The 26,611-nt window shown below is 45.3% G+C and overlaps 1 protein-coding gene across 21 annotated transcripts in view; it reads right to left on the reverse strand.

Moving 5' to 3' along the window:
• The window catches only part of PTPN3 (protein tyrosine phosphatase non-receptor type 3), a 753,142-nt gene that overhangs the window by 362,029 nt on the left and 364,502 nt on the right, over positions 1–26,611 (reverse strand). For 20 of the 21 annotated variants that reach the window (XR_015878492.1, XR_015878493.1, XR_015878491.1 and 17 more), the window contains 2 exons: positions 26,120–26,254; positions 11,044–11,220 (listed from right to left, as the gene is read on the reverse strand). Coding sequence is in view for 18 of the 21 variants with exons in the window: in XM_088473619.1 (XP_088329745.1) it covers positions 11,044–11,220; positions 26,120–26,254 (312 nt within the window). In the remaining 3 variants the exon portion in view is untranslated. The remainder of the gene's footprint in view (positions 1–11,043; positions 11,221–26,119; positions 26,255–26,611) is intronic. The other variant, XM_088473613.1, reaches the window with a different exon arrangement.

Genomic DNA, 26,611 nt, shown 5'->3' on the forward strand with positions numbered 1-26,611 from the left:
AGATATCTTAATACCACAAAAGGAAATTAAATATTTAAGATCACATAAATGTTTTTCTTTAAAATGGATGGGAACACTATGAGCTTCAACACCCTTACGGATATTCCTACAATGTTCTGAGAGTCTTTCTTTCAGCATACGAGTAGTTCTGCCTACATACTGACTCCAACAGCCGCATTCCAGTAAATAAACACAATTCTTGCTGTGACATGTAATGAAGTCTTTATATATCTTCCCTGTTTGATTTGATTTATATTGAGTGATTTTACTTGTGGGACTCTTACATGTTTTACACATCATGCAAGTCCCACATCGATGGAACCCCTCTGTTTTAATCATTTTCCTTGGACCTGGTTCGGAGGTCATACTACGTACCAAGGAATTTTTTAAATTATCAGCTCTTCTATAGATAAAAGTGGGTTTTTCCTCAATGAACTTTCTTAGTGCTGGATCTCTATATAAAATCTGCCAATGCTTAGAAATGATGTTCTCCACTTGACGAAATTGGTTATTAAATTTTGTAATGAAGGGAATACATTCCTTGTTATATTTTTTATATCCTCCATCTTTTTTATTAAGGAAATCATTCCTATCGGAGTTTCTAATTTTTACACGTGCATCTTCAACATTTCCAGCATCATAGCCTTTCGCCACAAAATGTTTTTTTTTTAATGTCTGATTGTTCTTCGTACTCTACAATCTCTGTACAATTCCTACGAATGCATTGGAACTGTCCCGCAGGAATACTTTTCAACCAATTAAAATGATGGTTGCTAGTATAATCTATATGAGAATTGCAATATGTAGGTTTAATCTAATTCCGAGTTAATAGACATCCATCCTTTATGTACAGGGTCAAGTCCAAAAAATTAACTTGGTTAATACTGATATCAAAAGTTAAAACAATATTCTGGGTATTGGAATTAAGGGATGAGCAAAAAGTGTCCAAGGGTAATCTGTCCCCTTTCCAAATGAAAAAGATATCGTCTATATAGCGTGTCCAGAGCACTAGACTGGCCCCAAGAGATGGGTCTTCAAATATCGAAGTGGACTCCCAATGGGCCATAAACAAATTGGCATAACTCAGAGCCAGTCTAGTGCCCATCGCTGTCCCAGATACCTGGAGATAAAAATCGCCTAAAAACCAAAAAAAGTTATTATTTAGAATAAAGGATATACCATCAATAATGAAAGATTTTTTGTCCTCAAATATTTATTAGATCATTACCAGATCCAGCCGTAGAGGCAGTGGAAATGGACTGTCTATGGACAGACATGTCAGATCGGAGAACCAATGCCTCCTGGGCAAGGCAGGGGCTATTAGCATCATCCTGCCGCCTTCGTGCTTGAACTTTCTGACAACTCATGAGAGGAGGGAGATTGGAGGAAACAGGTATGGCAACCTGAAATTCCACCTCACCGCCAGAGCATCCATGAAGGTGGCTTAGGGGTCCCTTGTTTTGGACCCATTCCTGGGGACCTTGTGGTTGAGATGTGATGCCATTATGTCTACGTCCGATAATCCCCACTTGTCCACCAGGAGTTAAAACACCTCCGTATGAAGAGCCCATTCTCCAGTGTGTATGTCCTGGCGACTTAGTAAGTCTGCTTCCCAGTTGAGTACACCTGGGTTGAATATTGCTGAGATTGCTGGAAGATGGCATTCTGCCCACAGCAAAATCTTTGCAACTTCCTTCATGGCTGCCGGACTTTGTGTGCCTCCCTGATGATTGATGTAGGCCACTGCTGTAGCATTGTCAGACTGAACCTGGACAGGCCTGCCCTGTAGGAGGTCCTGCGCCAGTATGAGTGCTTTGTGCACTGCACGAAGCTCCAATATATTTATTGGCAGGTGACTTTCCTGGACCGTCCACCTTCCCTGAAAGGTTTGACTACCTGTCACTGCTCCCCATCCTCGCAGACTTGCATCCGTGGTGAGGAGTACCCATTTCGGGATCCATAACGGACAACCCTTGTTTAAATTATTCATCTCCAGCCACCAAGCGAGGGAGAGACGAACTTCCGGTGAGATGCAAATCTTCTGGGACTTTATCCGATGATACTGACCATCCCAATGAGCCAGAATCCAATGCTGTAGGGCCCTGGAGTGGAACTGGGCATAAGCCACCATGTCAGATGTGGCTACCATGGAGCCCAGCACCTGCATAGCCAAGTTAACTGACACTGTTTGCTTGCGGAGCAGACTGTGCACACAAGATTGTAGTGCCACAATCTTGTCTTCTGGTAGAAGAACCCTCTGTCCCAGGGAGTCCAGCAATGCCCCCAAGTGCACCATCTGCTGAGTTGAAAAAAATAAAAGCCTTTTTCCAATCGATTATCCAGCCGTACTCTTGTAAGCAAACAATGGTCATCCGTAGATTACATTGTAACATCTCCTAAGATTGTACCAATATCATAAGGTCATCTAGATATGGCAGTATCCTGACTCCTTGTCATCTGAGATGAGCCATCATGACTGCCATTATCTTGGAAAATACCCGAGGGGCTGTGGCTAGACCAATAGTTATGTTGCTGATCTACCACAAATCTGAGAAAGCTTTGGTGGGATCTTGCAATCGGGACATGCAGATATGCATCTTGTATGTCCAGGGAGACCATGAAGTCTCTACAGTTACAACACAATCCATCCAGGTTAACATCCAGTTCAGACAAGCCTGCAGCACAGGACTTACATGACCTAAACACTGGCGGCTCATCCTTCTCATCTTTCCTTAAGATATGACAAATGTATAAATAGTATAAGGTATACCATATAAATATAACAATGAAACACCCCACATACCTTTTCAGAGGGATGAGGAGAAACACAATGATCAGTATAACTGACAGTTTGAAAAAACAGGTAGTATAAATACAGCAGCTAGCATTACAGTCACGTACAATGCATAAACACATTTGCTAAAGTAATATGGACTCTGGATCAACTCGCCAGCCCTGAGTAATGGTATATAGAGAGACAGAACAAACCTCTGAGACCAACAGCTTCAGTAGTACATGCCTAAATGCTAACTACGAGCGTCTCACACAAGGTGGTCAAATATAGCAAGCCAAATGCGGGAATCCATACACGGAAGTTTGTGTCTGGGGGTAGGAGCGGCCGGGGGAGCACCTATCTCCCCTAGGCTGCAATTTTTATGGCCGGGTAAGCTGACCTCACGGTGACAAGATGTTGACTAGTGTGTTTTACCACCCATCCCCGGTGACAGACGATATGGCCCCGGCCGCATTAGTGAGGACACGTTACATGAGGCCTTCACCCGCAACCACTTCCGATGCATCTCTACACTGGAGGTCAGGACTGCAGCACATGATTCCCCAAAAGGAATCGCTTACCTGACATTTCCATGACCCGACTACAGTCCCGGACTTCAAAAAAAGCAGCTAGCTAAGCCATGCTGAGACCTGCTGAAAACCTCAGGGCATATAGCGGTACTGATGTTTTGGCATTGGTGGAGGTAGAAGGAGTCGCGGTGCATGCATCATTCTCGGCGCCTGGTACCGCTAAACTCTGAAGTTGAAAAACTAAGGTAAATCATTAAAGTAAAAAGCCTAGGACTGCCTAGGCAGTCCTGCTGCCCATCAAACAAAAAAACTGAATGCCTGTGGCTGAGGGTGGGGTATAAAGGGAGGAGGACCAGTGCATGCTGGGAACCCCAAAGCCTTTCCTGTTTGAGGTATGTAGTTGGAATGCTCCAATGCACCAATGTAATTCCTGTGGACCCTATGGACCCTGAAGAAGAAAAATATTTTAGATGCTTTTTTAAAGTCTACAATGTTAGGTCACTTAAAAAGAAAAAAAATGTTCTATATAATCAGTGTAACAATTAATTGTTTTACTGCCGTGCCTCTGAGTTTTTTTTATGGGATCCCCACATGCACTTCTATGTCAATTCGGTGCCCCATGTTTTTTTTGCAACCACTACATATTGCCTTCACTTTCTCTGCAATGAGGGACCTCTGAAGAAATTGTGTCTCCCTAAACAGACAGTGTATTGAGCCAGTATTCAGTATGCATATGAAAGAACACGTGATACGGTAGCCATCAGTTTGGGTAGGAATAATATCTCATCTTCATTCAAGAACATAAAGAGTACTGTACATTTTGGTCTAAGGAAAATGTGAACTTCCCTGAACAAACATCCTGGAAAGACATCCTCCTACATCTCTCCAACGTCATCCCTCTACATCTCTACAGTGCCACCTCCCTTACTACTCATCAGTACCATCCCCATGCATCTCACCAGCTTCATCCCCTTGTGTCTAACCAGCTTCATCCCCCCTGCATCTTACAGCTTCATCCCCTCACAATCTCTTCAGTAACATCTTCCTGTGTTTTACAAGCATTAGCCCTCCCTGCTTCTCACCAATATCATTCGCATGCCTTCACTCCAAAACCATCCCCTTGTGTCTCTTCAGCTTACCCACTTGTTTCCTTCCAGCAGCTCCCTGTTCCTGCGTACCTTACCATCAGCTCCCTGCCCCTGCAGCTCCCTGTCCCTGTGTCTCTTCTCCCACCAGCAGCTTATACCTCCCCAGCTGGGTTCCTCTAGCAGCAGCTCTCTGCTCCTGTGTCTCCTTTCCTACCAGCAGCTTACCCCCTGTGTTCCTCTAGCAGCAGCTCCCTACCCCTGTGTCTCCTCTCTCACCAGCAGCTTATGCCCCTGTGTCTCTTTAGTAGCAGTTCCATGCCCATGTCTCCTCTCCCACCAGCAGCTTACCCCCATGTCCCTCTAGCAGCAGCTTCATGCCCATGTCTCCTCTCCTGCCAGCAGCTTCAGTGACAGGAGGGGCGGGTCATAGGCAGAGGAAGAACATGGAGCTGGGGAGGCTGCCACGGCTAGACATCGTGACTGTCTGTGGGACTTCTGTGCAGGAACGTGGTGGAACTAGTTCCGCCTACCATTAGAGGTGACCCAGCTCCACCCTGTTCCTGCACACTTTAACCACCTGCCCTATGTATATATAAATAATAGGGATGTGCAGGCTCAGATAGGTTCGAGTTTGCACGCCGAGTTCGCATTTTTCCCTCCAAAAAAACGGAACTCAGAAAGAGGCAAAACAAAAGTCCAGGAATGATGATGTTTGTCCATGCAAGATGACGTTTTGCCTCTTTCTGAGTTCCGTTTTTTTGGAGGGAAAAATCCTAACTCGGCGTGCAAACTCGAACCTATCCGAGCCTGCACATCCCTAATAAATAACCATTGTATAGGTAAGCTAAAAGGGGGCCCATGCTGCAGAAGGGAAGGACAGGAGCTCACATTGCAGGTGGGAAGAATCAAGGCTCGCGGCCAGAGAGAGAGGGGTCACGCCCCAGGAGCTCAAGGGTATAAAGTGCCTGTAGAGCTGACTGCTTAGACTGCAAATTTCTTCTTCCAGTGCTCACCCAGTGTTCTGAGCATCAGCTGAGTATGGAAAGACTGCAAGGAGAAGGTTGTGGAACCAGAGAAGGAGCCTGTCACACCAGGAGATGTGACAGCAGCTCCCTGCCCCTGTGTATCCTTTCCAACCAGCAGCTTACCCCCGTGTCCCTCTACAAGCAGCTCCCTGCCCATGTCTCCACTCCAATCAGCAGCTTATCCCCCTTGTCCCTCTAGCAGCAGCCCCCTGCCCCTGTGTCTCCTCTCCCACCAGCAGCTTATCATCCCCTTCCCATGTCCCTCTAGGAGCAGCTCTCCTTCGTGCCTGCCCTAGCCCCTGCTCCTCTTTGTGGCTCCTCAGTGTACTATACAGCAGTGGTGATGACATGACATCATATACACCATGCTGCAAAAGGAGCCATTGAGAAACAAACACACAAAGTGAGTGACAGAAGGGGGGGCCGTGGGTGGAGGAGGAACAATGAACCAGAAACCAAGGAGGGGGAGGTGGTGGCAGCCAGACAGAGTGGCTCTCTGTCTGTGGGACTTCTGTGCAGGGATGTGGTGGAGGTGGAACTAGTTCTGCCTACCAGGAGAGGTGACGGAACCCAGTTCCACCCCGTTCCTGCCCACTTTAACCCCTGCCCTAGGTATATATAAATAACCATTGTATAGATAAGGTAGAAGGGGGCTCATGCTGCATGAGGGAAGGACAGGAGCTCATGCTGCAGGTGGGAAGAATAGAGGCTTGTGGCCAGTGAGAGAGGGGTCATGTCGCAGGAACTCATGGGTATAAATATAATGCCTGCAGAGCTGACCGCTTAGACCGCAGATCCCTCCCTCTAGTGCTCACCTTCTGTGTCCTGAGCATCAGCTGAGTGTGGAAAGGCTTTCAAGCGTAGGGGGGTGGAGACAGAGAAGGAGACTGTCATAGCAAGAGCTGTGAAGAGGGCATAGGCAGCATTACTCACTGTGCCTAAGATGTCTGACATGGGCAGTCAGCAGCATCCTATCCTAATAGTGGCCCCAGAGAAGCAGTCAGTAACCAGTATCAGAGCCTGACAGCATTGTACCTGGTCATAAAAGGAGGTTGGGCAGCTGTCAAATGAGAACAGTCATCACAACTTATGTGGAAGCATATTGTGAGTTCCCAGTTGGCAGCTGAAGTGTCCAGGGAGGCTCCCATCAGTGGATAATATCGGTGGCATTAAGGAGGTGGCGAGTGCTGCATGCATCACACACATCTGGTGAATAACAAAGAGAGGAAAGCTTGGAAGTCCTGAAAGGCTGACAGTATCAGTAGCAGGCAGTGAATGAACAGGCAGTGAGCTAGATAATATACACTGCCTTAATTTAAATGGCCAGTCTGAGGGAAGAGCTGGGGGAGTGCCATAAACATAACTGGATCAGACACTTTGACTAAAAATTTTGTAATAATGCATAATTGACAATACAACAGCAGCAGAATTTTTCAGCTGAAAATGTACTCATTCACATTAGTACCTGCCCCAGTGAATCTATGGGCCTAATTAATTATGGATCGCAACTGTGAATGCAATAGCAATTATGCATGCAGTCTCACTGTGATATGCTAATCCACTGCGATCACTGTGCCATCGCAGCACAAAATAAGGATGCCCACCTTACCTTACACACAGGGGCGGATTGGGCATTACTTTTTGCGGGGAAAATCCCGGTGGGCCGATTGGTTGTGGGGCCGCTTGTTATTTGAGGCCCCGCCCCCCGATTCGCGTCACCCAGCTGGCTCCTGTGTGTTTTACACAAGCAGCCTGGCTGCCTATCAGTACTGCCTGGCCGCGCCTTAGCCTCTCTCACAAGAAGAGAGGCCAGCGGCCAGCATCCTATCAAGGCTCCACCCAGCGTACAGTCGGAGTGAGGTGAAGTGGCGCAGGACCGCGGGTGACAGCGTGGCCGTGGTGAGGGTAAGTTGTGGCGGGGATGGGGGGCCGCCGGCCGGTTACAGCAGTCTTTCAGCCTGATCACATCCTCACCACTCTCCCCTCCCCAGGCTGTGAAGTGTCATGTTTAAGTTTAATTTCACAGCCTGGGGAGGGGGCAGAGTGGAGAGGAGACAATCGAGTCTGGCTGCAGTCTAGGGGGTGGTGATCTGTCTGTGGGGGAGGGGGGGTCTGATATACTAGGGGTGGGGCTGGAGAGATGATGATCTGTCTGTAGGGGAGGGGGGGTCTGATATAAAAATAGGAAAGAGCGCTATGTAAATAAATTAAGCATAATAAACATATAACATAAAACATAACATTGATGTTTATAGTCTTATGTGACTAATTGGTAGGAAGGTCAGAGCCCGGTCCAGATGGTGGTCCGCCTGTGCCCGTACTAACTGTCCCTACCTTACCGCCGATCTTCTTTGGAATTGCCTCCGTCAGGGGTCTGATATATTAGGGGCGGGGGAGATGATCTGTCTGGGGGAGGGGGGTCTGCTATATTAGGGGTGGGGGAGATGATGATCTGTCTGGGGGAGGGTCTGCTATACTAAGGGCGGGGGAGATGATATGTCTGTGGGAAGGGAGGTCTGCTATACTAGGGGTGAGGGAGATGATCTGTCTGGGAAGGGGGGTCTGCTATACTAGGGGTGAGGGAGATGATGATCTATCTGGGGAAGGGGGGGTCTGCTATACTAAGGGCGGAGGAGATGATCTGTCTGTGAGGAGGGGGTCTGCTATACTAGCGGTGGGTGAGATGATGACCTGTCTGGGGGAGGGGGGGTCTGCTATACTAAGGGCTGGGGAGATGATGATCTGTCTGGGGATGGGGGTCTGCTACACTAGGGGTGGGGGAGATGATCTGTCTGGGGGATGGGGGGTCTGCTATACTAAGGGCGGGGGAGATTATCTTTCTGTGAGGAGGGGGTCTGCTATACTAGAGGTGGGGGAGATGATGATCTGTCTGGGGGAGGGGGGTCTGCTATACTAAGGGCTGGGAAGATGATTATCTGTCTGAGGATGGGGGTCTGCTACCTTAGGGGTGGGGGAGATGATCTGTCTGGGGGACGGGGGGTCTGCTATACTAAGGGCGGGGGAGATTATCTTTCTGTGAGGAGGGGGTCTGCTATACTAGAGGTGGGGGAGATGATGATCTGTCTGGGGGAGGGGGGTCTGCTATACTAAGGGCTGGGAAGATGATTATCTGTCTGAGGATGGGGGTCTGCTACCTTAGGGGTGGGGGAGACGGTCTGTCTGGGGGACAGGGGGTCTGCTATACTAAGGGCAGGGGAGATGATGATCTGTCTGGGGATGGGGGTCTGCTACACTAGGGGTGGGGGAGATGATCTGTCTGGGGGAGGGGGGTCTGCTATACTAAGGGCGGGGGAAATGATGATCTGTCTGTGGGGACGGGGGGGTTGATCTGTCTGTGGGGAGGGGGGTATTCTGTGCTAAGGGGAGATGATCTGTGTGTGAGAAAGAAGGGCTATTCTGTGCTAGGGCAGGAGGACACCACTGAGGAGACGCAGGAGGATGGCGGTCGGGAGATGCAGGAGGATGGCACGGTGGGTGGATGGTGCACGAGAAAATTGGGGGTGGCACTGGATAGGCGCAAGGAGATAGCGCTGAAGAAACACATGAGGGGATAGGCTGGAGACACACTAAGGCGATGGTGCTGGAAACACACATACAGTATAGGATGGTAGCACTGCTGAGACTAATAGAAGAAAACACTGGGGCACAGTAATCTTCAGTAAGATAACAATTCTAATGAAACCATATTACTGATGCAAACGGTACCAAAGGAGCAAATATATTTTATTAATATAAAATTGTTTGATATGGTAAACCCACATTTATTATGTGGTTGAACCTCTGTTGCATGATAATGACATTGGTTTTATTGGGACACATACAGGCGGCTTCCAGACCATGGGATCTTGTGCATGAATAGCAAATACCAACTCAAGACACTGCCTGTCCAGGGAGGATCAATTTCTTCAGAGATTCCCCGTAGCAGAGAAATCATATAGGTAAGAAAATGCTCATTCACATGCTTGCTGTGCTTTTTCACTGGAGAGAGGGACTGTGGGCATGGCTATCAGCTCCTGGAGCGGTAGGTATGCCCCCAGTATGACTATGACTGAAACAGGGGGAGTGGCTTGCAGGCATGGTGTTTTGCATTAGGCCACACCCACTTTTTCGGCGCACGCCTTCAGCGCACACACTGAGGGCCGCTTTCACGGTTTTTTTCAGGGCCACTTTCATTTCCCAATCTGCCCCTGCTTACACACAACGATAATACTTAGCAAGACTGCAAAACCACTGGTAACATTGAGTACCATCGCAGCCTCACGCACACTTGCACAAGGTCTGACCTTACACAGGTAATTGCTAACCTAATTCAAGCACTGAGTACTCAAGCTGTGCATGGCATCGCAGTTCCTAATTTATGCACACCCCTACAAGGGCATTCAAAAGCACTGGCATGCCTGCGTTTCACCGACCAACCCCCCATCACCACCCCCAAAAGGTACTTCCTGTCAAACAATACAAATAATAGAAATTGTGAACAAGCACTGGCGCACTAGGATTCAAGCAGCCACAGTGTCAAACTATGGGTTGCCACCAAGTCCCAAATAAGATTCAATAATCAAAAACAAAGTTCGTATGACACTTGCGGCGCTACTAGTCTGTCTTTTGTCCTTCTTTCATATAATTCATCTGATGCACTGAAGTACACACATTCCCACACGAGATATGAGGCGTCGTTTATTAATTATAATGTTGGTTTTTCCACCAAGAAATGTTTCAATGTGCCTCCAAATTCCCATAAAACAATAAATAACAAGAGAATGACCTTAGTGCAATAGGTCAAAAAAACATGAACAAAAATTCAAAGTGTCACTATTAGGTACACAAAAGACCAAACAATAAAGTGCACAATAATACTGTAAATAAATAATAAAAATTCCAATCGACTATTTGATCAAAGTTTGAACCGTACCATGTTCGGCATCTGGCCAGGTGCCACAAAGTGAGTATAGTGGGAGATATCCAGAATCCTTCCATTCTCCCTTCTAGGCAATTGCCAGGCGATCGATAGAAGGTCAATTAGGATCAGCGGGTAAGTGCAGATGGGTCCATACACCCTCACTAACGTGTTTTGAGTGTGGTCACTCTTTCTCAGGGTGGACTTCCTGTCAATCACTCTGCAGTAGGTCAGCATAGTGACTGCGATCGCAGTGGCTAGCTCGCGCACTGCGATGCATACACATGCGCAGAAAGCAACAATCGGCCGATTGCGTGTGTAATTGCAGTTGCGATCCTTGCTGAATCATGCCCTATATTCCATGCCACATGTCATGTGCTTTTGGATTATGGAAAGACAATGGAGAACCAAAAGGAAACCCATACAAACATGGTAAGAACATTCAATTGAACCATTACCTCAGTACTCTAGGGCATCAATGCTAATCACCAACACTGTGGCATATTACATGGTCTATGAATGCATAAATGTAATTCTGGCACTTGCTTCATATTATTCAATGTATTTATAACTATCTTTTGCACTCAGTTCATAAAAATGCTGGTTAACATATAATAAATAATAATACATTTTGACCAACATGAAAGGGAAAAAATAACAAAAAATTCTGCAAAACTTTTGTATGGCAAAAAATACTTTCTTCACATACCTGCTCCTTGGACTGTGGTTCTGACAGAACTCTGAATCACTGTCTTTTGAGGTTGGAGAGCCTTTGTAAGTGTAAAACACATCTTCTGTCTCGGTTACATAAGTCATTTCATTGACCAGGTTGTCTGCAGAAGAATGCTGAGGTTTCCTAATAAAGTGGCGCAACCTAGGACTCCGCCTACAGAAAGTCCACACAAGCAACAAGCTATTTACAAATATGTACACATATTAAATTACATAACAGAATCTTCACAGGGCCCAGACGTTGACTGTTTTGTCACCCAGTGATTGGCAGCAGGTGTGGTGTCAGTGGCCTGAGACTCAGAGCTTGCCAGCACCAAAGAAGCAGCTGCCAGCCATGCTAAAGCTTGTTCAGATCCCAGACATGTGCTATCTATGATTACAGTATTTTTATTCATAGATGTTTTATTTTAGGGGGAATTAGTGTATCTATTAAAATGATATATTGCTAGATCTGTGTGTTTCCAATTCTTTTGGGTCCACTGAGAAATATTTTAAGGAACACTGGTACTGACATATATGTACAATATGGGTACAACATACAGAGGACCTATAAAAGTATCCAAAGTGAGTGAACTCATCTTACACATTTGCTGTGCTATTACTGGACACTTCCCTTTATGGGTGTTTAGGATTTAGACTTTCCTGGTATCAGAGTTAACACTTGGATCAAATATCTTTTAGAATAAGAAACACAAGGATAAACAAAATAAGTCATAATACACTGCAAGTGTTTTCAATGTTTTTCATTTCCATATCCTTTGAAAGTCTGTGTGGTATCAAGAGGATCAAATTATGGTGAAAAGAAGATTAATTTGAACCACCTGTTGAGCACTATAGAAAATCCTGTTTTCTTATTGCTAATTTAAAGTGTTTAGTAGAATTCGATTTGGGTTTTATTTAAAGCTGCAGATCGCAGGTGTGATAATTGTGCTATCATCCGTTACTAACAATTCTATTGATCGGTATGTATTGGGATGTCTGTAATGACAAAGATCCCGCCTTCAAAACAGTCTGAATGGTTTTCCTGCATATAAATTTTGGTTTTAATCAGGGATGTGCAGGCTCGGATAGGTTCGAGTTTGCACGTGGAGTTCGGATTTTTCCCTCCAAAAAAACGGAACTCAGAAAGAGGCAAAACGTCATCTTGCATTGACGAACATCATCATTCCTGGACAAAAGTCCAGGAATGATGATGTTCGTCCGTGCAAGATGACGTTTTGCCTCTTTCTGAGTTCCGTTTTTTGGAGGGAAAAATCCGAACTCCACGTGCAAACTCGAACCTATCCGAGCCTGCACATCCCTAGTTTTAATGATTGTGTGAGTAGACCCTAGTAGAAACACATGTATGTGACAACTGATAACCTTAGTACCTAATAGGTCATTCTTGAAAATATGGTGAATTACAATATCAAGTAGCAAGGCTTAGGGATAGAGATGTGTACATTATGTTATGAAACCCAGACTTAAAATAAATTAATGTATTTTTACTGCAAATGTTTATTAAAAATATAGGAACATAACAGCAGAAATGTTTAGCATACTGTATATCAATTGAATGCAATATTGGTGAAATACATATTTATACTGTGACCATCGCCATGGGTTACAGCGATTCATCAAAACCATGTATCATGATTGCATGTATTTTGTGTGCCCTGGGTAAAGTGCGCTCATGGTACTATGAGCAACAACCTGACCATGAGAGTGATGTGTATTATTATTTCAGGAATGTCTGCTTGCTATGAACTGGTACAGTATGTCAAAACTGGGTTGCATCAACTAATCAGAACCAAGTGGCCAAGTGCTACCTAGTCTTTGAAGACAAAAGCTTAATGGAAGTAAGTAAAGGAGCCTTCTCCCGAAGACCACCATTCGAATGTCAGTAAGTATGTGAAAGAGCCTTCATAAATTTAGGATTCTTTATGCTGCACACTCATAGGGGTCAATCTAATTAGGTGTGAATTGCAAGTTGCCGTTTTTTCTTCGAATTTGCATAGCAAATTCATTTTGCAATCCAATTAGCAATTCGTACTGAACCAGTCAACCTGAATTCACATTTTTCCATTTGCACCTCCCTGAAGGTGAGAAATAGAAAGGATAATCTTTATTTTAAGGTTAAAATGTTGGGACACCCCCCCTAATGAGTAATTAGGAAATTGGAAGTTTTCAAGTAGCTTAATTGGTCCAATAATTACAAGTAATTTTTTGGGGAAAAGTAATGGGCCTCAAATTACCCCAAAATAAACTTTTTAGCTAGTTTAGGTGTCCCAAATTTAATTACAGTATTTTTAATTGAAAAATAATTGTTTCTTTTAATGATTTTTAGAATTTTTCAAAGTGCCCTCAAGGTACTCAAAATCTCCTTTTTTTTTTCATTTTTTGTTTATTTTGTTTGAGATTAAATGAAAATTAGATTTTTATCATTGTTTTGCATAAAAAAACACAAATCAGCCATTTCACACCATTTGAATACCTTCAGTACTTTCCTAATGTCCATAAACAGCCTTCTATATGGTCCTGCTAATGAAATTACCAATTTTGGGGGGTCCAGGATGGTCTCCCCACTTTTTCATGCACTTCTCTCACATCACAATTGGCAGTCAATTTGCAAACTCTGCTGCGAGCACTGTGAATAGGCATTTTTAATTGTACTGGAAAATTCTCGGGAGCGAAGTCTGCGAGTTTCATGAAACAAATTTGCTACTCACAATTCGCATCCTAATTGAATTGATCCCTTATACCCCTTTTACACCGGAGCTAAAACCCGGGTTATTGCAGGGTTAACACGGGCAGCTCCCTGGTGTAAAAGGGGAGAGGGTCTGATCGCTGGGTCGAGTGACCCGGCAATCCAACCCAGGTAAATAGCAGGGTTTAACACGGGCGTAGAGAACAGTGCTGTGAGAACAGTGCACTCCGGGTCACGATGACCTGGAGTGCGCTGCAAGCTGGCCGATTGGTCCGGCTTCAGTGGCGCTTGGAGATGACGTCATCTATGCAGACCCGACTCCGGTGTGAGCGGTGCCGATTCAACAATATCCCGAGTCGGCGCCGGCTAAATTCCGGGTCTGATCCGGATAGGAACTCTGTTCCAACTCCGGGTCAGACCCGGAATTTTGGTGGAAAAGGGGTATAAGACAGAAGTCAGCAGTCTGATTGTCTTTCACCATAATGGAGATTTAAGCTGTGTGTGATTAAAATGCTTTGTGTGATCTAGTCAGGGAAAACTGCATGATTTGCTTGTTAGTATAACAGCTTTTCTAATGACCCAGCATACAGTTTGCCCCAGTTTAGTAAACAACCAATATTGTAGGTGAACATTATAAGGAAAAACAAACAAACGACTTGCCACTAATCACAAAGGTTTGGAAATTCAAAGCTATTTCGTGTGCACACAAACTAAAAATATAATTAACCAAACTCCAGAGGTGGAATTCAGATAAACCAAATAATCATTATAAAAGAGGAAGCCCATTAATTGTTAAAAGCTGGACCCATGCAAAAATCCATTTAAAGTTATTGTGTCACCAATGTACACATAAATATATCCCGAAGAACTACACACAAATGTTTGTATTTAATGTTTTTAAAATATATATTTTATTTACAGTTTTCTTGCTCAACAAAACCTTTTGTTCTCTCAGACTACTTTAAAATAATACTATAGCATAGTCTGAGGTTTTAATTGGATAGTGATCCTGAGATTAAAAGACTACTGTAAATCAAATCTCCAAAGTTTTAAAGAATTGTACACTGAAGTACCAAAATTCATTGGATAGCAGTATGTACAAGTAGGTGGTGTCACCATACTGTGATGTCTTGGAAATTCCTAGACCTGCATCCATTCTAATCTGACATTTTGTGAGTCAATCTGAACACTGGCTAGGCTGCTCATGGCAAGGCGATGTAAATTACTGGAGCCCAACGGATGGAACATTCATTTTCCAAAGCTGTGCAGACAGTCAACATTCCTTGATCTACGGTGTTGCGTGTTTACTTTGATTACCTCATAGAATTCATTACCACCATTTACAGCACATTGTCCGACCATGAGTGCTTAATGATCGTGAACAGTGGCATCTGGCCAGAATTGTCAGTGGTAACAGACAATTGACACTGTCTCAACTCACATTCACATTCCATGCAGCGGGTACCAAATGTATATCCAGCAGGTCACTGGAGCATTCTTGGCTTCCATGGGACATGGGAGCAGAAGACCCATCAAAAGAAGGGCCCCTGTTCAAACTACAACACCGGACATAGCACCACACCTGGGCTCGTGACTTTAATTGGACCTTGGATGACTGGCAATATGTGGTGTGGTCCAATGAGTCATGATTCCAGTTGTTTTTGGGTAATGTTAGGGTTCAGGTGTGGCACAGACTCCATGAGGCCATGGACACCAGTCATCAACAAGGCACCTTGCATGCTGGTGGTGGTTCCATAATAGTGGGGGGGGGTGTTCACACGACTGGGGTTGGGTCCGCTGGTCTTTCTGAACACCTCATTGACCGGTAACCACTACATTGCATTGCTTGATGTCCATTTGCAACCCTTCATGGACCTCATGTCTCCCACATGATGGATGTATCCGGTCATTATTTCTACATTTCTAGATAGACAATGTTTGGGTAGACAATGGAAGATAGACAGGCAATAGGTTGACAGGGACGGAAAGGTCGACAAATTAAAGGTTGACTAGTAACAAGGTCGACATGTTCATTAGGGCGGCATTGATATGGTCGACACGCAAATGGTCAACACATTTTATTATTATTATTTTGTTAGGGTTAGGCACTTACCAGAGGGTTAGGCACTTACCCCAACGCTTAGGGTTAGGCACTTACCTCGATGGTTAGGGCTAGGCAGCAGGAGGGAGGATTAAGGTTAGGCACCAGGAGGGAAGGTTAGGGACCAGGGGGGAGGATTAGGGTTAGGTACTTACCCCGATGGTTAGGCACTTACCCCAATGGTTAGGGCTAGGCACATACCCTGATGGTTAGGGTTAGGCACTAGGAGGGAGGGTTAGGGTTAGGCACCAAGGGGAGGGTTAGGGTTAAGATTATGGTGAAGATTAGGGCTACAAAAAACATGTTGACCATTTGCATGTTGACCATATCACTGTCGACCTAATGACCATGTTGACCTTCAGTACCTGTTGACCTTGTTACTAGTCGACCGTTAGTGTGTCGACCTTCAGACCCTGTTGACCTATTGTCTGTGTATCTTCTATTGCCTACCCAAACATTGTCTATCTAGACCATGTAGACCTAATGATCCACACCCCATGATGGAATATTCCAGCAGGATAATGCCCCATGTTATCAGTCCCAAATTGTTCATAATTGGTTGGATGAGCATTCTGGAGAGTTCAGGTGATTGGTGTGGCCACGTTTCTGACCCAATCAAGCTTTTATGGGATGTGGTGGAGAGGTCAATTTGCACCCAAGATGCTGCAGCTACAAATATCAGGGAACCGAAGCAGAATAAGTCAACCTCTCTCCAGAGCTCTTCCGTCCACTTGTGGTATTGATGCCACTTTGAGTTGCTGCAATTCATCAGGCTAGAGGGAGTCCTACATGATACTAGGAATCTATCCCATGACTTTTGGCACTTCAGTGTAAGCTCTATTAACCACTTAACTAACAATTTTTTTTGTCAAAACCGCACATAAAATGTCATTTTTTTATTTCATTAAGTTTAAAGAGCATTTTTAAAAATATATTTAAATATTTTATTTAAAAAAAATATATACCTAGGGGTTATGCACCCCCCCACACACCTGTGTCCATAGGCCCACATTGAAATTTACTTTCCCCCCCCATCAAAATAAGCCCCCAGCAATATTAATCCTCACCCCCCTAGTTGTAATATGTCCCTGTGGCAGAGCCCCCTCCCTCACCCCCAGGGACAATGGGTCCACAATTTAGCCACCCCCATGTGTCACAGTATACGTAAGGTTTTATATGTAAAGCTATATATATATATATATATATATATATATATTAGGGGTGTGCACCGGCCACTTTTCGTGTTTTGTGTTTTGGTTTTGGATCTGGATCTTTCTTCGTGTTTTGGATCTGGATTGGTTTTGCCAAAACCACCCTTCCGTGTTTTGGGTTCTGGGTTTTGTGTTTTGGATCTGTATTTTTTTGAAAAAAAGCATAAAAACAGCTAAAATCACAGAACTTGTAGGTTTTTCTGCTCCTATGCTATTATTAACCTCAATAACCTTAATTACCACTCATTTCCAGTCTATTCTGAACACCTCACACCTCACAATAGTGTTTTTATGTCCAAAAGGTTGCACCGAGGTAGCTGGATGACTATGCTAAGCGACACGAGTGGGCGGCACAAACACGTGACCCATCTAGGCGTGATACTGCAGTGGCAGACAGGATGGCAGTTTGAAAAACTAGGCCCCAAACAGTACATAATGCAAAGAAAAAAAAGAGTTGCAAGATGGAATTGTCCTTGGGCCCTCCCACCCACCCTTATTTTGTATAAACAGGACATGCACACTTTAACAAACCAATCATTTCAGCGCCAAGGTCTGCCACACAACTGAAATGGCTGAAATGATTGGTTCGTTTGGGCCCCACAAAACAAGCTGGCAATTAATCTGTCCCTGCACAAACTGGCTCTACGGAGGCAAGATGTCGTCCTCATCCACCGATTCCTCACCCTCTTCAGTGTTGTGTACATCCTCATCCTCACAGAGTATTAATTCGTCCCTGCTGGAATCCACAACCACAGGTCCCTCTGTACGTTCTGGAGGCTGGTCTCCCTGGAAGAGTTGATAATTCATTTTATGAACATCATCTTCTCCACATTTTGTGGAAGCAACCTCCTACGCCTTTCGCTGACAAGGTTCCCGGCTGCACTAAACACTCTTTCGGAGTACACACTGGAGGGGGGGCAACTCAGATAAAATAGAGCCAGTTTGTACAGGGACCTCCAAATTGCTTCTTTTTCCTGCCAGTACAGGTACGGACTGTCTGACATGCCTACTTGGATGCTGTCACCGATGTAATCCTTTAACAGACAGACGCACGCTTGTCGCTGCTGCTTTGAGGATGCAAGGGCGGCTACAGCCCACACAATTCACAAAGACAGAAAAAAAAAGAAGAATATTTTTATTGTTTGTGGAGCACACTTTGAGGGTTATACCACCCTTTAACAGACAGACGCACGCTTGTCGCTGCTGCTTTGAGGACAGTATCATATGCAGTGACGGTAGACTTGTCAGAAATTGTTGGCACGTCCTTCAGTCTGGACCAGATGTCCAAACCAGCCCTTGATTTATGACACAGGCGCACGCTTGGCGCTGCTACTGTTTTGATGCACATGCGGCTACATCGCACACAAGTCACAAACACATAAAAAAATAGTTTTTTATTTTTTGGAGCACTTTAAGGGTTACACCACCCTTTAACAGATAGACGCACGCTTGTCGCTGCTGCTTTAAGGATGCAGGTGCGGCTACAGCCCACACAATTCACAAAGACAGAAAAAAAAATAAGAATTTTTTTATTGTTTGTGGAGCGCACTTTGAGGGTTACACCACCCTTTAACAGACAGACGCACGCTTGTCGCTGCTGCTTTGAGGATGCAGGTGGAATCTAGACGGGATTTGGAACCGGGGACACACTACCTCCATCAATTGTCTAAATCCCACTGCACTAATGGCGGATACCGGACGCACGTCTAACACCAACATAGCAGTCAAGGCCTCAGTTATACGTTTTGCTTCAGGATGACTGCTGTCGTACTTCATCCTCATCGCTAGGGACTGTTGGAGGGTCAATTGTTTAGTAAAAGTAGTGGTGTTCCTACTTCCTCTCTGGGATGATGAACAACTCCCAGCAGCAGCAACAGCACTAGGAGGAAGTGGTTCTTGATCTTTCCCTATTTTAGAGAAAGTTTGGTCCTCCATTTATGTTATATTGATATATAAGTGCGGCTAAAGCGCACACAAACACAGAAAATATTTTTTTAATTTTGCTGGAGAGTAGTGCACTTTGTGGGTAACACCACCCTTTAAGAAATGAGCCAGCCGGCTCTTTACTTATGGGAAACAGGTGCACGCTTGGCGCTGCTCCTTTGTTGATGCACGTGCAGCCACAGTGCACACAATTCACAAACACAGAAAATATTTTTTTATTTGGTTTGGAGTGTACTTTGGGGGTTACAGCACCCTTTAACGGTCAAGCCAGCCGGCCCTTTACTTATGACACAGGCGCACGCTTGGCACTACTTTGTTGATGCACGTGCGGCTACTGCGCACACAATTCACAAACACAGAAAATATTATTTTTTTTGGTTTGGACTGGAGTGTACTTTGGGGGTTACAGCACCCTTTAACGGTGAAGCCAGCCGGCCCTTTACTTATGACACAGGCGCACGCTTGGCACTACTTTGTTGATGCACGTGCGGCTACTGCGCACACAATTCACAAACACAGAAAAAATATAATTTTTTTAGCACTTGGGGGGAGCACCCCTGATGGACAGAGCACCCCCTGGACAACACTACAGCACACCTTTAGGACTGGGACACTGCACAGGACTTTGGAGTGGACACAGCCCCTATGGAGAATTGACTGCACAACACAGTCCAGCCAGCCCCTATGGACTTTGAAGTAGTGGACACAGCCCCTATTAACAACAGCAGCACAGCACAACACAGCCAGCCCCTATGGACTTTGAAGTAGTGGACACAGCCCCTATGGACAACAGCAGCACAGCACAGCACAACACTACACTACACAGCCCAGCCAGCCCTAACTCCCACCCTCCCTCTTCACTGTCCACAGCCGAGTGAGAAAATGGCGCCGACGCGGGTACATTATATAGGATCCAAAACCCGCGAGACCCAGAAGGCGGGATGATGACGTTTTGCCTCGATTTCAGATCCGAGTCAGGCGGGAAAAGTCGAGCCTGACTCGGATCTGCCTCGGATCAGGGGGGCTCGGGGGGGTTCGGATTTCAGAAATCCGAACCCGCTCACCCCTAATATATAAATATATATATATATATATATATATATATACAGTCAGGTGCATAAATATTGGGACATTGACAGAATTTTCATATTTTGGCCTCTATTCACCACCACAATGGTTTTGAAATGAAAGAAACAAGATGTGCTTTAACTGCAGACTTTCAGATTTAATTTGTGGGTAATTACATCCAAATCAGATGAACGGTGTAGGAATTACAACGGTTTCTATATGTGCCTCCCACTTTTTAAGGGGCCAAAAGTAATGGGACTATCAACTCAAAAGCTATTTCATGGACAGGTGTGGGCTATTCCCTCGTTATTTCATTATCAATTAAGCAGGTAAAAGGTCTGGAGCTGATTCTAGGTGTGACATTTGCATTTGGAATCAGTTGCTGTCGACTCTCAATATGAAATCCAAAGAGCTGTCACTATCAGTGAAGCAAGCCATCATTAGGCTGAAAAATCAAAACAAACCCATCAGAGAGATAGCAAAAACATTAGGTGTGGCCAAATCAACTGTTTGGAACATTCTTAAAAAGAAAGAACGCATCGGAGAGCTCAGCAACACCAAAAGACCCAGAAGACCACGGAAAACAACTGTGGTGGATGACAGAAGAATTATTTCCCTGGTGAAGAAAAACCCCTTCACAACAGTTGGCCAAATCAAGAACACTCTCCAGGAGGTAGGTGTATATGTGTCAAAGTCAACAATCAAGAGAAGACTTCACAAGAGTGAATATAGAGGGTTCACCACAAGATGTAAACCATTGGTGAGCCACAAAAACAGGAAGACCAGATTAGAGTTTGCCAAACAACATCTAAAAAAGCCATTACAGTTCTGGAACAACATCTTATGGACAGATGAGACAAATATCAACTTGTACCAGAGTGATGGGAAGAGAAGAGTATGGAGAAGGAAAGGAACTGCTCATGATCCAAAACATACCACCTGATCAGTGATGCATGGTGTTGGTAGTGACATGGCGTGGGCATGTATGGCTGCCAATGGAACTGGTTCCCTTGTATTTATTGATGACGTGACTGCTGACAAAAGCAGCAGAATGAATTCTGAAGTGTTTCGGGCAAATGCTTCAGAACTCATTGGACGGCGCTTCACAGTGCAGATGGACAATGACCCGAAGCATACTGCAAAAGCAACCAAAGAGTTTTTTAAGGCTAAAAAGTAGAATGTTATGCAATGGCCAAGTCAATCCCCTGACCTGAATCCGATTGAGCATGCATTTCACTTGATGAAGACAAAACTGATATGAAAATGCCCCAAGAACAAGCAGGAACTGAAGACATTTGCAGTAGAGGCCTGGCAAAGCATCACCAGGGATGAAACCCATCGTCTGGTGATGTCTATGCGTTCCAGACTTCAGGCTGTAATTGCCTGCAAAGGATTTGCAACAAAGTATTAAAAAGTGAAAGTTAGATTTAGGATTGCTTAGTTTATCCCATTACTTTTGGACCCTTAAAAAGTAGGAGGCACATATAGAAACTGTTGTAATTCCTACACCGTTGACCTGATTTGGATGTAATTACTCTCAAATTCAATCTGAAAGTCTGCAGTTAAAGCACATCTTGTTTGTTTCATTTCAAAGCCATTGTGGTGGTGAATAGAGGCCAAAATATGAAAATTCTGTCAATGTCCCAATATTTATGCACCTGACTATATATATATATATATATATATATTAGGGATGTGCAGACTCGGATAGGTTCGAGTTTGCACGTTGAGTTCGGATTTTTCCCTCCAAAAAAACGGAACTCAGAAAGAGGCAAAACTTCATCTTACATGGACGAACCTCATCATTCCTGGAAAATCCGAACTCAACGTGCAAACTCGAACCTATCCGAGCCTGCACATCCCTAATATATATATATATATATATATATATATATATATATACATATATATATATATATATCTATCACAGGGGCTCTGCACTCACCATAATAACTAATAATAATAATAATAATAAACAAAATTAACAGTGGGGTTTTGGTTCATGAATTGTTCAATGCATTTAAGCTTGCAGCCGCCGTCACGGGACCCCACTTTACTGCAAGTCCCTACTTTATTGCTCAGAATTATAACATGGACATAGCCATCACATTAGTGCTATAGTAGGGACTTGCAGTAAAGTGGGGTCCCGTGATGGGGGCTGCAAGCTTAAATGCATTGATCAATTCATGAACCAAAACCCCACTGTTTATTATGTTTATTATTATTATTGTTAGTTATTATGGTGAGTGCAGAACCCCTGTGATTTCTATTTAAACAATGTGGTCACATACCATGTTGCACCCCAAATCTAGGAATGGTGAGTGCCGTGGATTAGTGCTATATATATATATATATATATATATATATATATATATATATATCCAATTCCAAAAAAGCGGCACTCACAGACTCACAGACTGAGTAATCATGAAAAAAGTCTAATGCTTTATTGCATTAGTATAGCGACGTTTCGGGGTCCATCCCCAGTCATCAGGACATAAACAATGTTTATGTCCTGATGACAGGGGATGGACTCCGAAACGTCGCTATGCTAATGCAATAAAGCATTAGACTTTTTTCATGATTACTCAGTCTGTGAGTGCCTCTTTTTTGGAATTGGTTATGTGAAGGGTATCCTGTGCCCCAGGGTGAGCACCACAGCAAGATATTAATTGCTCAGTAAGGAGGAGTGCCGGCAATATGGATTTTATATATATATATATATATATATATATATATATTATATACATACATACATAAATACCGGCACTTCGGCACAAATTTAGAAGTGGACTGCACAGCAGTCTACAGTATAGTCTCAGCCCGACATACAACACTGACCTTGGACACTGATTCCTCACTCTGACAGCGCCGCTGTTCAGAGCAAAGGAGGCTTGTCACTGCTCCATTTCCCGAAGGCAGAGGCTCTCGCTCAAGAACTCAGAGGAGCCATTGTTTGCTAGAGTGCCTACTGTGTCTCCTCCCTGTAGTCTCTATTCCACAGTGCCACATCCACAGCCCCATGTCTCCCCTCTGCATAGTCCCTGTCTTTTAGTCCCTCACCCCCTATGTCACTCTACTCTGCCGGGAAGCTGCCTCTCCTCCGAGTAGTCAGTGTCCTCTTGTGTTCACCCCTATGTGTAACAGCACTGCCTGGCAGCTGCTTCTCATCACCACAGTCCCTCACCCCCGTGTTTCCCAGCACTGCCCAGCAGCTGCCTCCCCGCCTCTGCACAGTCCCTTCCCCCATGTTTCCCAGCACTGCCTGGTAGCTGCCTCCCCTCCTCCGCACAGTCCCTTCCCCCATGTTTCCCAGTACTTCCCAGCAGCTGCCTCCCCTCCTCCGCACAGTCACTTCCCCTGTGGCTCCCAGCTCTGCCTGGCAGCTGCCTCCCCTCCTCCGACAGTACCTCACCCCCCGTGTTTCCCAGCACTGCCCGGCAGCTGCTTCCCCTCCTCCGCACAGTCCCTTCCCCCGTGTTACCCAGCACTGCCAGGCAGCTGTCCCCCCTCCTCCGCACAGTCCCTTCCCCAGTGTTTCCCAGCACTGCCAGGCAGCTGCCCCCCCTCCTCCGCACAGTCCCTTCCCCTATGTTTCCCAGCAGCTGTCCCCCTCCTCCGCACAGTCCCTCCCCCGTGTCTCCCAGCTCAGCCCGGCAGCTGTCTCTCCTCCTCCGCACAGTCCCTCCCCCATGTCTCCCAGCTCTGCCCGGCAGCTGCCTCCACTCCTCCGCACAGTCCCTCACCCCCCGTCATACTTGCCTACCCTCCCGATTTGGTCGGGAGCCTCCCGAAAATCGGGTGCCACTCCCGACCTCCCGGGATGGCAGGCAAGTCTCCAGGCTGCCGCTGACCCCTCCTGTCCCACCGCCGACCCCTCCTGTCCCACCGCAAGTCTCCCGGCAGTGAAGTGGGGCGGTGACGCGATTTGCGTCATTTTGGCACCGCCCCCCTCTTCACACTGCCTGTAATATTAGCAGTGTGTAGCGGGGGCGGGGCCAAAATTACGTGCTCGCGTGGCTCCGCCACCGCCTTGCCCGCAAAAACTTAGCATCTTGCCGGCCCCGCCCCCGTCTGCTGGCCACGCCCCCCAGTAATGCCGATCTGGCTGCTCCCTCCCGGAAGGGGCAGCCAGATAATCGGCATGTATGCCCCCCGTGTTTCCCAGCTCAGCCCAGCAGCTGTCTCCCCTCCTCCGCATAGCCCTGTCCTCTTCTCACCCCTCTGTGTGTGCCTGCACTGCCTAGCAGCTTGCTCCCCTCCCCGAAGTCCCAGTTTTGAAAGTGCCTCTCACTCCAGAATGTACTCCGAGACGATCTGTGTTAGCCACCTGGAGAACACCTGGACGCCATGCAGTTATTTTAAAGTAATGTTTTTCTTTCATATGAAGCCTTTGTTTTCTTTCCTGTGGGGGCCAGTGAGTTTATTATTTTTATTTTAAGTATTTTGGGGGCCATTATGTATTTTTGTTTTTTGCATGTGAAGCCTTTGGCACTAAATGGAAAAGTGATAAAAACCCAGTTTTCTGGATTTTACCACATTTTCCATATCCCCTATGGAGTGGCTGCCGGGACTTCTATGTTATTTCTTTTCCTGTGGGGGCGTGTGTTTTTTAAATTATTTTTCATACCCCCACTTCAAAATTTCCACTTCGACCACTGTAAATAAATATATATATATATATATATATATATATATATATATATATAGCTATATATATCCCCGGACAAAAAAAAAATCTTTTAATATTTTCAATGCCTTCCCCACCACCCAGTGCCGATTGATGCCACCATAACCCTACACCTTTGCCTAGCCACGGCCCATCCCATCCTTCTTGCACAGCACAGCGGAGCATGGTGCAGGGGAAACTGATCAACAGTCCTTCTGTTGCAGTTGATCTCTGCACATGCAAAGATCAGCTTATCAGTGCTTTCCTCGCCTGTTTACTTTAAGCCATAATTGCAGACTTTTAATCTGCCCTCCCCGGGAGAAGTCTGGGGAGAGGCAGCAGTCGGGCAGTGATGGGGGCGGGGCCGGACGATTTGCGTCATTAGGCTCCGCCCCCTCACTGCAAAACACCCACAAATCGTGCATGTTTTAATAGGGGGTGGAGCCAAATGATGCAATTATACTAGAATCGCATCATTAAGCCCTGACCCCTAACAACTGACCGCGGATTTCAGGTAAGTTTCTCCCCATTCTGCCCACTTTACTAGGAAGTGGGCAAGATGCGGGAGAAATGCCTACAATGCCGGGAGTGCGGGGGGTTACCCAAAAAAACGGGAGCCTCCAGCAATTTTTGGTAGTGTGGGCATGTATGCATTAAGCGCATGTACCCCAGAGTGCCGGTAACATGGCATTCTGATGAGCGATATTGGGAGTGATGTTGGCAGTCACAGACCGCCGCATCACTCCCAGGGGGCCTGAGGAGGAGGACATGGTCAGGTAGCACACAACTAGCTGCAATCATATCTCATGCGTTAGTACCAGGTAAGTGGTTAAGGGCACAGACAGTTAATGTGTAAAATGTCACTTATCAGTATACGTGTCATACTGTAGCAAGGCAATTAGAAAATAAAGACTAGTGAAACACTTAAGCTGCCCATCCACTAGGCGATGCGGGAGATGACGGCACAATTACAACGCCGTCGTCTCCTGCGGGGTAAACTGCATACACTGAACGTTCAGATGTTCAGTGTATGCAGATCAATCATCCCCGAACATGGCAACCTGACGGCGGTCGTCAGGTTGACCGTCATGTTCGGGCGATGATCGATGTTAAAAACGACCAGCGGGCGCGCTCATCGCTGGTCGTTTTTAACCTTTTACTGCCCGATTTGCGGGTGATTACCAAGCGATGGAGCGATAACGACCGTCGTTATCGCTCCATTGCTAGGTTTAATCGCCTAGTGGATGGTCAGCTTTATAAAATACAAGTCACATAATAATAATAATAATAATAATAATAAAATTCTTACTAGAGTTTAAAATCTAAGGTGATAAGTGTATTTTACAGTTAGGGTGATTAAAGCAGCTGACTTACCAATTTGGTGTAATAGGAGGAGAGCGAGAAGGAAGGCTTTTGGTCTCAAGGTGTTCCGCAGACACAGATCTTCGGAAATCTGTGTTCCACACCATTCCACCTATAACTTTTCTGCAGAGCTGACTACTGGCAGACCTAAAGCAACCATCGTAAACAAATGGGTAATTTAAGTTTCATTAACACCATAAGGAGAATATTTAACTTATAATGGCACAATTAGGGCTTATTTAAGTATTCCTAAGTTTTTATTAGTGAGATCTTCTATTAAGAACAAGCAACAAGGAAGCATATAAATATTTTATGGAAACTTGGAAATATTATTGGATGTAAACACAAATTGTCAGATGACAATTGAGCAATTAACACATAATCACCTACATACAAGCAATCTAATTCCTACAGTATATACACTAGATGCTCAAACTGGGTAGTACTGAAAAGCTCAACATCTTTCAAAGTGGCACTGTTATAGGATGACATCTTTCCAAAAGG

Source organism: Taudactylus pleione, unplaced genomic scaffold (genome assembly GCF_031769625.1).
Source record: "Taudactylus pleione unplaced genomic scaffold, aTauple2 ptg000137l, whole genome shotgun sequence".
NCBI lineage: Eukaryota > Metazoa > Chordata > Amphibia > Anura > Myobatrachidae > Taudactylus > Taudactylus pleione.